Genomic DNA, 13,364 nt, shown 5'->3' with positions numbered 1-13,364 from the left:
TAAATTACCTTGGGGGCTATAATCTGTAAAAACTTCTATAGAACAAATCATCTCATTTCTTCAAATAAATTACAGGGAATAAAAGTAGAGGGAAGAACTTTAGATTGAAAGAGACTTAAGATATATCAGGTAGCTACAACATGTAGACTTCACTTAGGTCTGGATTCAAACATAAAAAGCAAAAACAGGCATTAATGAAGCAATTGACAATTTGAGCACTGAACGTGTATTTGATGTTTAGTGATTTTTATTTATTTATTTAATTAATTCATTGTATTTATTTGGCTGCACCGGGTCTTCACTGCGGCATGTGGGATCTTCGTCGCAGCACGTGGGCTCTTAGTTGTGGGATGTGGGATCTAGTTCCCTGACCAGGGATCGAACCCAGGCCCCCTGCATTGGGAGTGCGGAGTCTTAAGCACTGGACCCCTAGGGAAGTCCCTGTTTAGTGATTTTTTTTTTTTTTTTTAAATAGCAGATTTTTTTTTTTTTTTAAAGAAATTCACGTTCTTTTATTTATTTATTTATTTATGTATGGCTGTGTTGGGTCTTCGCTTCTGCGCGAGGGCCCTCTCCAGCCGCGGCAAGCGGGGACCACTCCTCATCGCGGTGCGCGGGCCTCTCACCACCGCGGCCCCTCCCGTTGCGGAGCACAGGCTCCAGACGCGCAGGCTCAGTAGTTGTGGCTCACGGGCCCAGTCGCTCCGCGGCGCATGGGATCCTCCCAGACCAGGGCTCGAACCCGCGTCCCCTGCATCGGCAGGCAGACTCTCAACCACTGCGCCACCAGGGAAGCCCCTGTTTAGTGATTTTTAAAACACGAAATTGTGATAATGAGATTGTTTAAAATGTCCTTAACTCTAGTGATACACGATGAAATATTTATAGATGAAATGATATGCTTTCCAGGGATTGCTTCAAAATAATATGGGGAATGGTGAGATAGTAGATTGGGAGTATAGGTGAATGAGGTTAATCCAGCTGATTAGGATGAGTGACAGTCGTACGCTGGGGTGGTGGGGTGTTAGGGTGTCATACTATTATGCCTTCTTTGTCTGCCTTTGTATCTGTTCCTCTTTTTTCATTCTGTTTTTATGCTTTATGTCATTTAAATACAATGGTTGTAGTATTTATTCAGTATCACGAAGTATACATCCACACATACTTTGAGATGTCTGTTCTTATCCTTGTGACCAGCAACACGTGGTTGAGCCATTCATCGGTAGGACCTTCTCAAGGAGGAGATATATTAGCTTCGGCTGTGACAGATTAAAGTTAGCTGATATGTAGATTAAAGTTCAACCTGGGCTTTTTTAACCCCATTCTTGGACCAGTTAACTGCTATTACTAAATTGCTAATTGCCCTTTTTCTCTGATTGAACAGGATACCTTTGTGCTGTCCTCAGAGAGCTGGCTGCTGACTTGACTGCCCCTGATGTACAGGTGGCAGCATCCACATTCTTACTTCCACGCCTCTGTCATCAGGATGATCTTCTAATGTTAAGTCCTTTGCTACAAGATACTGACCATAGATTTATTGAAGAACAGGTATGGTCATTTTTCAATAACTCTTTGGGTTGATTCAATCTGTAAACAGTGGTTTTATTTTTATTTTGGGGCACGCCTTGTGGCACGTGGGATCCTAGTTCCCCGACCAGGGATCAGACCCGTGCCCCCCCTGCAGTGGGAGTATAGAGTCCTAACCACTGGACCTCCAGGGAAGTCCTGAACCAGTGGTTTTAAAACCTTATATGTAATTTTTTTTTTCTTTTAGCTCCTGCTTGGTAATGGTATTGCTTGCGGAAGTCTTGAGTATGACCCTTATTCTATTTACGAGAAAGATGTAGAGGGAGATTCGGTGCCTAAGCCCTTACCTCCAACACTATCAGTTATTAGCTCTGCAGTCAAGCTCTTTGGAGTTGTATGTGCTCATGTGGGAGAAGCTCAAAGGTAAACCATCTTCAGTAGTTCACTTATCCTGAAAAAACATTTCAGGATTGGTAATTGGTTCAATGAATGCATAATAAAGAACCGGTGGGTAAGAATGATGTTGTCAGAAGTTCTCATTAATATCAAAGATTTCTTATAGATGACAGGTGAAGGTAAGATTAAGGGCTCCTGTTCATTCACCTGGCTAATATTTAATAAGAAGTAATTAAGTCAATGATGAGATTAAACTGAAAACTGCTAGGCACTATTGTGGATGCAATGCTTTTCCCACATTAGCTTCTCATCTAGCTGAAAATACAAATGAAAAACTCAGTGACACAAGAACAGTGATTTATGAGCTATTGTTACAAAGTAAAACACTGGTTTTCTGCCTACACAAGGTCTCACAGGCTTCCTTACCTTGGAGGCTTCATCAAGCCATCATAGATCCAGGGATTAGTCTTCATTTAGTAGATTTTAAAAATTAGATTAAAACAGATTAGTCTTCAATTTGGTGGATTCACTTCACTCAAAATGAACTTTGGTTTTTAAAAATCAAAGGCTTCTTGTACTTCCCTGGTGGCTCAGTGGTTAAGAATCTGCCTGCCAATGCAGGGGACATGGGTTCAATCCCTGGTCCGGGAAGATCCCACATGCCATGGAGCAACTAAGCCCGTGCACCACAACTACTGAGCCTGTGTGCTGCAACTATTGAAGCCTGCACTCCGAGAGCCCGTGCTCTGCAGCAAGAGAAGCCACCGCAATGAGAAGCCCACTCACCACAATGAAGAGTAGCCCCTGCTCGCCACAACTAGAGAAAGCCCACATGCAGCAACGAAGACCCAACACAGCCAAAAATAAATAAAATTTAAAAAAAAAAAATCAAAGGCTTCTAAAGATTTCTCATTGAGAATGAGTTTCTTAATAACAGGATAATAACTTTCTTGGGGATCAGAAAACACTTCTGATAGCTAGTATCCAGGAAATTCTGTTTCTATCTGAGACACTATGTGGGAAGTGAATCTCTCCCATAGGCTGTGCTGGTTAACAGTTTGTAAATTATTAACTATCCTCATTCATTCCCATTCATTCTCTGTCTCTTTCATGCTAGACAAGCAACACGCATTTGACTAGATCATAGCTTTTACATCATTTTATCTGTTGTCTTCCAGAGAATACCAATTAGGTAAGGAATTTACCTTGGTCTCTTTGATGAAGACTCACAAAAAATATTTGAGTCTTGTCAGCAACACATTTCTGAAACAGGCTTTTGGATAGTTTACTTTCAGTGGATAGAAAAATGAGTAACATTTATGTTGATTTTTAATAGCTTCATGTCTTTATTTAAAATGATAGTATTGATAGTATTTACTCAGTATTATATGTTACATGTATATTTTGAGATTAATTTCAAAAGTGATTTGAAATTTGTAGCCTATAGTTCACTGTGTATACTGTAACTATAAAGTTTTGGTTGTATTTTAAGATAATATATGACTAAATTATAAATGAATGCTATAGCACTAAAAGATGAGAGGAGAATCACAGTGGACTGGAATTTTCAAAGAAGAATTGGTGGAGAGGATGAGATTTGTACTAGTCTGTAACTGTACTATTATCTAGTACATACAGTTAGTTTAAAGTAATTAATTTGGATTAATACAGCAGTAACTACAGTAGATGGAACAGGGGTAGCCTTGTGGGCAAAAGATTTAAATTAAGCATGTTTTTAAATGACTCCACTAAACTCTTTTTGATAGGTCTCAGATAAGAAGTGAAAAAGAAAAGTATACTTCTTAGAAGCTTTCCTTTTAAAAAATTGATGGTATTACTCTCCTAAAGAAGGTGGGGTGTTTTTTTGGTTTTCTTTTTTTTTATTTCTCCCAGATTTACTGCCTAATTACAGTCTCAAGGAAATAGTTTCTTATTTCTGTTGTTTAAAGTTTAATAAACTTTAAAACATGCCAAATTTCTTTTTATCCCACCTAGATGAAAATAATATATAGAATGAATATTCAAGGGAGGAGAGGTTTTGGTTGTTTTAATAAAAAAGTTGAGACCTGGTAAAAGCAAAACATTCTGTTTGGATTCTAACTGAATAAAAATAGTAGGCAGTGGTTTGGAGAATTTTAAAGGAAGTTGTCTAGCAGGATCCCAGATTCAGCAACTATCAGCAGTCTCCAGTGGGTGCCCTTAGAGCACCACAGAGAAACATAGATAGGAAAGTTAAGTTTCTAATTTCCTGTTATCCTAGGTATGATACTTGTTTAAAATGGCAGACGTTTCTTCTTTGGGCCATAGATTTGCATTTCTAGAGAAGAAATATCTTAAAGTACCTGTATTCAACAACAAGTGAATATTTTAAAGCATTTTGTTATCGTGGTTATCTTCGTGTTTAAACAGTTTAAAAGAAGCTCTTGTAGTTAACATGACATTGTCCTAAGATTAGAAATAGGTTTTTCATATTTTATTTATGTACTTAGAAATTAAATTGTCTTTAAATCAGTTGATTATCTTTATTTTTTATTAAATTTATTTATTTGTTTGTTTGTTTTTGGCTGCATTGGGTCTTCGTTCTGCACGTGGGCTTTCTCTAGTTGCGAAGAGCAGGGCCTACCTTTCATTGTGGTGCGCAGGCTTCTCATTGTGGTGGCTCCTCTTGTTGCGGAGCACAGGCTCTAGGCATGCCGGCTTCACTAGTTGTGGCACACAGGCTCAGTAGTTGTGGTGCACGGGCTTAGTTGCTCCACGGCATGTGGGATCTTCCCGGACCAGGGTTCAGACCCGTGTCCCCTGCATTGGCAGGCGGATTCTTAACCACTGTGCCACCAGGGAAGTCCCTAATTATCTTTATTTTGACTATAGGATTCTAAAAATAAGAGAACTTTGCATCGATAATTTTAAAGCACTAAAATGTTTAAAGCTCTGGAATATCAAGATATTTTACACAGAGAAGAAGTTATTACTGATCTTGTGCATGTGTTGTTTATGGTTACTTTTCAATATATTTTGCACCTAATTGCAACGAATGAATTACTTAATTCACCTGAAGATTGTTTCACCCTTGACTGTACATTGCAATCATTGGGACAACTTTATAAAACATAGATTCTGACTTAATAGTAATGGTATGCATACTACATTGGGCACTGAAATTTTTAAAAACTCCTTAGGTGATTCTGGTGTACAGCCAGGTTTGAGAACCACTGCTAAAAATGCTATAAAATAATGTAGATTGTGAGTCGATGGAGAGAGAGGAAAAGGATAGTTATAGTTCTCAGTAGTGAAAATTTTCACCATTATACACCCTCTCTGAAAGTATAAGTAAGGTAAATCAGCATTTTCAAATTTTATGTCTTTACTGTTTACTCAGTTACCTATGTGTTTTTATTTCATCCAGACTCAAAACTTTTAATATCTAATTTCATTCTGAATTAATAATTATATGTTATAATTGATACCACTTAGGAATACCAATTCAGTATTACTGAAAACTGGTCATCTCCATCTTCCTGAAGATTCAGAATGTTTTGTTGCGATCTGTCAGAATTTGGGGGTAAAGGATGGAGAAAAATATTTTGGGCTCCGGTAGTCTCATTTACAGTCTTTGGCCCATGAATGTGGGCAAGAAAATAGTACAGGTCAGGTTTTATTATAATGTAACAAAATTCTCAAGCTCTAACCTTAAGTATTTTTACTACTTTCAACATGACACAGTTCCATTATAGCAGGTGACTAGGATGTGATCTAATAATGATGTTTTAGGTTTTAAATTCATAAGGCTGACCATATGGTTATCCTTACTTTTTCTTCCTGCAGGGCAGTTTGGGCATAAATATATTCTTGAAACATAATGACTTAAATATGATCTTGGAAAACAGGCAGAAAAAACTTTTATATGATACATTAATCATGTTATTTATAATAAAAATTAGAAATGGCCTAAATGTCCCAAACTAGGGAACTGGGTAAATAAGGTATTGTATTGCCAGACTATATAATACTAATAGCTATTTAAAATTATTTCAGTACATGTGGAATCTAAAAATACAACGAACTAGTGAATATAACAAAAAAGCAGATTCACAGATACAGAGAACAAACTAGCGGTTACCTGTGGGGAGGGGGAAGGGGGAGGGGCAATATAGGGGTAGGAAATTAAAGGTACCAACTATTACATAAAAAATAAGCTACAAGGATATATTGTACAACTCAGGGAATATAGCCAATATTTTAAAATAACTATAAATGAAGTATAACCTTTAAAAATTGTGAATCACTATATTGTACACCTGTAACTTATATAATATTGTACATCAACTATACTTCAATTAAAATAAAAAAGAAATACCACAGGAGGCCAAGATAAAAAAGAGAAAAAATATTATTTCAGTGCAGTAATTAGTAAGATGGGATTAATGTTTAGGGAAATGAAAAAGAGTTACTAACAAAGTGTATACACTGTGATCCCAGTTTTCTAAAAATGATATCCATATACCTGGGGTGGGGACGGGACCGGGGAGAGACTAAAACAAAGATGCCAAATGTTAATAGTGGCTCTTTCCAGATGGTGGGATTGTGGGTGAATTTTATTTTTCTTTCCTGTGCTTTTCTGAGTTTTTCAGGTTTATTATGATGAACAGAATTAACCTTGAAATAAGGAAATAAATATTTAACTAAATAGACTAATAGTTACCGTGGTTTTTCCCCAAATTTTTAGTGATCCACCATGTTTATTATATTCTCTGAGTTGATTTTATGTATATTGCTTTCCTCAAGTCATACACATGTAACTTCACACCTTCCCTTTTTTCTGACTTAACTTCTTCCACAGCTGGGTTTTTTAAAGCACAATACCCATATCTATTCTGTTTTGATAACAGAATTGTCATTTGGAACAAAACTGTATTTGGGTCTTGTGGCCTCACCAGAATGATAGAGATTTAGTTACAGGCTCAGAGATACTATTGCAAGTACGTTAGAGTTGAGTAAAAGTATACCCATGTGCCATCTTTAGCCAGTCATGCCCTGTTTTTACTCACTGGGTGCAACTGTCCTTTATATTGTTCAACAAGCACATTTGACTGCTGACTACATGCCAAACCCAGATACTAGAGAGATGAACATAAACTATAAGGTCTATGCCTACCATCAAGATAGTTCACAACGGAAGAAGTATTCTTAAACATTATTTCAGTTTTCCTGATTTAAAGGGAGAGAAGCGGGGAAAGGAAGTTCAGAGCTCTGAAGCAATGTTTCTGAACATTGGAGAAATTGGTGGGAAAAAATGGGGTGATTTATTTCATGGTTTCATATCTTTAATCTCAACAAATGGATTTTAAAAAAGGACATGAAAAACAACTTATGGAAGCTACATTAAAACCCATGGACACATTCAACCCCACACCAAAAGTAATGTGCATATATTCATCATAGTTAGAATTGTGAAAGTAAGAAATTTGCTCTCCACCAGTAGGAGAATGGTTGAATAAATTGTAGTATGTGTGTAGTAAAATTTGGCTTCCTGAAAATTATCAAAGAATAAAAATGATTTGAAAAGTGCTAAAGAGATAATGTTAAGTAAGAAAAGCAAGTGTAAAAACTGTGTTGTATATAGTATGATCCCAAGTACATGTTTAAGATATGGTTGGGGTTCGAAAGGCTGTGCTGCTTCTCATTAACTGAAGGCAGTGCTACCTTTAAAACGAAGGAATGTATTTGAATCCAGTAAGTCCTGTTATTAAGAGCAAAAATGTTGACGCAAGTGACTTTGAAAATATTTGTTTAGAAAATAGTTGCTGAAATAGCTGAATTTGCCCAGGTAAATCTATATTAAGTGATACATGTGTTGCTATTTTTTCACAAAATAATGCTTCTCCCCCACTGTCATAATGACACATAATCAAAATAGTTTTGCATTGGTTGTGATGTATTTTCACTTCCTAAAATGCTTCAGTGTGTTTGACAACAGTTTATCTCATTTTAGTAGTTCCAACAAAATGCAACAAAACAAATTTGGAGTGGATACTCAGTACTGCCCTTTGACTTACTTTATCTTTAAATCTTGTTTCTGATTTTAGGCTTCTCATACTGGAACGGCTTTTGGACAGTATAAAGCATACAAAAGGAGCTCGTCAACAAGTAGTTCAGTTACATGTTGTTTCTTCAGTTTCTAGTTTCTTGAAGGTAATTCTGTGTTTTAAAAATTCACGTTTGCTTGATTTTTTTTTTTTTTTCCCTAACGTATGGCCAACTAAGTAGTTTGGGGAAGGTGTTTTTAAAGGGCTGGTTTTTCCCCCCCCGATTTTTCTTAATGTTTCAGGATTTGTAATTCCCCTTTTACCTTTTTTTTTTTTTTTTTTCTTTTTTTTGGCCACACTGCATGGCATGTGGGATCTCAGTTCCCTGACCAGGGATCGAACCCGCGCTCCCTGCATTGGAAGCACAGAGTCTTAACTACTGGACCGCCAGGGAAGTCCCTCCCCTTTTACTTTTTCTCCATATAAAACTTGTTAGTCAGAAATCAAACTTACAGTCTTGGCTTAGAACCATGCTTTAACCTACCAACCCTAATATCCCAGACCTGGGATTGGCAGACTATGGCCTATGGACCAAATCTGGCTCATTGTTGCATTTATGGCTTATTGTTTCTAAGTAAAATATAATAGGCTTCATTGATCATTTATTTTATGGAAATCCCTATTAATGTTCTTCTGAACTCATATATACTACAGTGAAAATTGATCACCATATTGTTTGCCTGGAGGTTTAAAATTCTAAAGTACTTCATGAGAAAAATTATGTACATTTAGTGTGGATTTTGGTATTCTGATTTTTTTTTTAAAGGAGTAATCACCAAATATGAACATATTTGGTTAACCAGAATATACATTCCAAACTGGATAAGAGAATTTACTAGAGTTGCAAGTTTGGATTGTTTTTTTACATATTTCAGTATGTGGCTGGCTCTAAAGGACATTTGGGTCCAGAAGAAATGAGAAGACCTGTCCTCGCATTGGTGATGGGAGCCTTAGAAAGTCCCAACCCACTCTTGAGATGTGCAGCTGCAGAGGCATGGGCTAGATTAGCCCAAGTGGTTGATGATGGAGCTTTTACTGCTGCATTAGCTCAAGTTAGCTTTGACAAGTAAGTGAATTTCTTATTTAATACTCATGGGCTATGTGTCAAAACTGGGTGTAGCTTGTTGATTTGTTGGAACTTATGAAACTTCATTCTGATAATTAACTTTAAAAAATTGAGAAATGTGTATACTTTAAAATAAAGGAGAACTTCCCCCCCACCCCTGCCACCGCCGCCCGCCTTGGCCTGCTTGTTTTGGAACATAAAACTATTACTAGTTCTCTGGCTTTAGTTTTTATATGAGAAAGATCACTATCTATATGAGTGATGTAATAGGCCATCAGTGGACTCTGGGAGTAAGAAGCTTAAGGAGTTTTATCATGTAAAATATAGATGATAGGTAGTAAGAACAACCTAATGGAAAGAGAGAAGGCTGCAGGTCAGGAAACATAAACTATATTTTCATTTCTACCAGCTTTGTAACTGTGAGCAGGTTACTTAATCCTCTCAATCAGTTTTCCTCTATTTCAAATAGAAGGTTATTAATACTACCCTGCCTACTAAGAATGTTAAGGTAAATGAGATAATAAATATGAAAGTAGTATGAAAAAATAAAACAACTGCAAATAAAGTTCATGGTTATATTAGTTATACATATATAAAGCTATATTATTAGTGGTGGTAGTAACGCAGGCAGCACTTTCACCTTCTAGTCTACTGAATCTGTGTATCTTGATTTGGTTATGAGCTCAACGTCTGATGTCAGATTACTAACTCGGTTCAAATCCCAACTCTTCCATGTAATAGTTGGTTACTTTGTAAGAGTCACTTTGGCTAAAATGACTAAGTCATTTTGATTTCCTCATCTGTTAAAAGGAGCTGATAATATCAGTAGTGTGAATCTCAAGATTGTTGAGTGGATTAAAGGACCAAATGTAAAGCGCTTAAACTAGTATACAATTCATAAGAAAACTCCTAATAAATAATGAGTTCTCTTACTATATTTAATTTTTAAATCAAAGTTCTTGAGTTGGAACTCTCTTTATATGGAATTAGAGTATCTCAGCAATGAGAGTTTTTAAAGTATAACTTAATGATAAAGTAATAATGCCTGCCATATGAATTTAGTGTGTGTGTGTATTTCTGAGAGACATTGAAATTGCTTATATTTAAATAATTATTAATAATGGTAAAGACATTTTTATTTAAAATGTTTTTCTTTTCAAGATACCTTTCAGGTTATTTCAGAATTTTTTTTATCAGTTAACGGTAAATATATTTCTGAATTTTGCAACTCTTCATACAGAAAGTTTGCCTAAGTGACAGTGTGCATGCATTGGTTTTGTTTCAGTAATTGTCATTTATTTTTGTTTCCATAATCACAGACTGAAATCAGCAAGGGATGCAGTTACCAGAACAGGACACTCATTGGCTTTGGGATCCCTGTATAGGTACTTGGGAGGAATAAGTTCTTCTCAACATTTGAATTCTTGTGTTGGAATCCTTTATACTTTATCTCAGGACAGCACTTCTCCTGATGTGCAGGTAAGTACTTCATGTGATACCTTCCTTGAAATTCTTGATTTGTAGATAATGCAGATTATGTTTTTATTGACCATTACTAATTTATAAAATAATTCTTGCTCCATAATAAAATCAAAGCCATTGTTAACCTTGATGGATTTTTAAAATTCAAATCTCATTCTCTTTACTTCATACTCAGTGTCTAAAGTCAAATTCAATATCATTTTCTGAGAATGGATCTCCCTTCCATCTTAAAACAACGTCTACTATTTTGTAGAGCTTAACAGGTACCATGCATTGTATTACATTCTTCTAAACATATGAACATATTTAATCCTCACAGTAATCTAGGATTACTGTGAGGATTAAATATGTATATTCCCATATAAAAATTCCCATATAAATATGTATATTCCCATTAAATATGTATATTCCCATTATACAGAAAGAAAACTGGCTTACAGAAGCTAAGTAACTTGCTCACAGCTAAAAAACTAATATATCGTCAGGTGAAGAACATAAGTCATGGACTCTGAACTCATGTTCTTAACCACTTTACCATATTATTATACGTATCTTACCCATTTCTGTCAATCATCATTCTCCTGCTATCTTAATCACATCTTGAATGATTGTTACTCTTCCTGCTTTTTTAATCCCCTTATTGTATCTCTGTCCCCGCTGTGTGTCCTTAATTACTACAGTAGCCTCCTACCTGGTCACTTTATGTTTAAGTTCTTTTCTTTTCAACTCTCCCTAGATATGAAGCCAAAAATGTTTTCCTGAAAGATTTTCATCTTGCCACTTCCTTACAGAAAAGCTGGGGAAACTGCTTATTGCTTCTTAAATCAACTTCTCATTGAAGTCCCATCAACTGACCCAGAAACTTTCTCTGTTACTAACCCAAAGTACTGGTCTTCTCCTAAGCTGATCTTCCTACTTTCCTCCCGCACATGTCATTCTCATATCTGCACTTAATGTTTTTCCTATTGCTCTTCTCTCTTTCTATTCCTTTCTGATAATCCACATTTTTTAGTATTCTAACATCCAGTTTAACCACCTTCCTATTAAACTTCAACATCCTACATAGCTTTCATTCTTGAGTTACCATATTACTAATAGTTTTCTTTTTTTTCACATCATCTATTACTAAGTTGATTTATAAGGTGTTCCATTCTTTCTTTCTTCATTCCTTTAGTACAGTACTTTTTGCTTCTGTTTATTATATTTCTCCTTTTCCCCTTCAAGAAGTCTGTTCTGAACACACATCCTTTTATATTGACTATCTTTTGTTGATTAATTTAAATTGTTCTTTCCGTGGCATCCAGTGTCATCAAATCTGACTATTCTTGATAGCTGCAATCTCTCACCTAATGGGATTTCATTTTTGTAGCATTTAAAGTACTGTAAGCTTTTCATATACATCTATTGATAAGAGGGGTAAAAGTTTCTCAGCTGATTTCCTAAAAGGAGGACTCTTTAGATACTTCTTGTTATAAAAAGTTCAAGCATACATAAAAGTAGAGAACATGCTATAAGGAACCTCTTATACCCATCATCCAGCTTCAGTGGTTATCAGTGTTTGGCCAGTCTTGTTTGAATCAGAGTTGCCAAACTTATTTTATAAAGGGCCAGGTAGTAAATTATTTAGGCTTTACATGTTATACAGTCTCTGTCAACTGCTCAATTCTGCCATTATAGCAGGAAAGCAGCCATAAATAATATGTCCACAGATGAGCATGACTGTGTTTCGACAAAACTTTATTTCTAAAAATAGGTGGCAGGCAAGATTTGGCTCCAAGGCATTTTGTTTGTTTAATATAGAAATACATATTTATATATAACATGTATATTTATTTTATAAATATGAATATTTAAAATATTTATTTTCATAAATATATTTATTTTTATATATTTATAACACTGCACCTGTTAGAAGTGTTCATCTCTGTGAATAAAGTATAGAAACTGAATACACCATGTAACCAGCACCTGGATCAAGAAACAGAACAGTATCAATACCCCAAACACTCTCCTCATGTTCTCTTCTAGTTACTACCTGTCCCACCAAGGATAACCACTATCCTAATTTGCAACAGCATATATTAGTTTTGCCTGCTTTTGTACTTTATATCAGTGGAATCATATGGTATGTACTTTTTTATGTCTGGCTTTCTTCAACACTGTGTTCAAGAGATTTGTCTGTAATTATTGCATGCAGTTGTAGATATTGTTGAATCTTTTAAAAACTTGAATTTTCATTCTCTATATAGATTAAACATTAAACAGTTTTCAACAAACCAGATTTAGTTCAGGCTGTTAGCTAAAGAACCAAACACTGTATGGAATTCTTAGTGCTGAGATATATGCACATATGCCATTCTAAATTAGGCATTTGTCTCTTGATTGTTTTTTACTGGATATTTAAAGAGAAAAATTTTCTTAAAACTCCTGAAGTTCTCCATTTCTCTCTCCAAGTTAGTAATAACACACAAATACTTTACTGTGCTATTACGTTATCACTTGCTTCAACAAAAGAACAACCCATTGTGTTTTATGTTTCTTAATTCTGCTATAACATTTTAAATTGTTTTTCTCTGTCTTCACAGACCTGGGCACTGCATTCTCTCTCATTGATAATTGATTCTGCTGGCCCACTCTATTACACGCATGCAGAACCAACCCTTTCTCTTATTATTATGTTGTTGTTAAATGTGCCTCCTACTCATGCTGAAGTTCACCAAAGCCTTGGTCGCTGTTTGAATGCCCTTATTACTACACTGGGTCCAGAGCTACAAGGTATGCATAGCTGCTCTTGTGATGTTTTACAT

The 13,364-nt window shown here is 35.6% G+C and overlaps 1 protein-coding gene and 1 long non-coding RNA gene across 6 annotated transcripts in view; one reads left to right on the top strand and one right to left on the bottom strand.

Moving 5' to 3' along the window:
- Positions 1 to 13,364, bottom strand: part of LOC132359655 (uncharacterized) — a 134,393-nt gene that overhangs the window by 38,593 nt on the left and 82,436 nt on the right. The gene's annotated exons all lie outside the window — the stretch shown is intronic.
- HEATR5A (HEAT repeat containing 5A) overlaps positions 1 to 13,364 on the top strand; it is a 113,960-nt gene that overhangs the window by 63,702 nt on the left and 36,894 nt on the right. For all 5 annotated transcript variants that reach the window (XM_059914042.1, XM_059914039.1, XM_059914041.1 and 2 more), the window contains exons 15-20: positions 1,385 to 1,548; positions 1,775 to 1,950; positions 8,010 to 8,115; positions 8,885 to 9,075; positions 10,395 to 10,554; positions 13,143 to 13,332. In XM_059914042.1, the coding sequence (XP_059770025.1) occupies positions 1,385 to 1,548; positions 1,775 to 1,950; positions 8,010 to 8,115; positions 8,885 to 9,075; positions 10,395 to 10,554; positions 13,143 to 13,332 (987 nt within the window). The remainder of the gene's footprint in view (positions 1 to 1,384; positions 1,549 to 1,774; positions 1,951 to 8,009; positions 8,116 to 8,884; positions 9,076 to 10,394; positions 10,555 to 13,142; positions 13,333 to 13,364) is intronic.

This window comes from Balaenoptera ricei, chromosome 2, assembly GCF_028023285.1.
Source record: "Balaenoptera ricei isolate mBalRic1 chromosome 2, mBalRic1.hap2, whole genome shotgun sequence".
NCBI classification, from domain to species: domain Eukaryota; kingdom Metazoa; phylum Chordata; class Mammalia; order Artiodactyla; family Balaenopteridae; genus Balaenoptera; species Balaenoptera ricei.
This window is presented reverse-complemented; position numbering and strand designations above follow the sequence as displayed.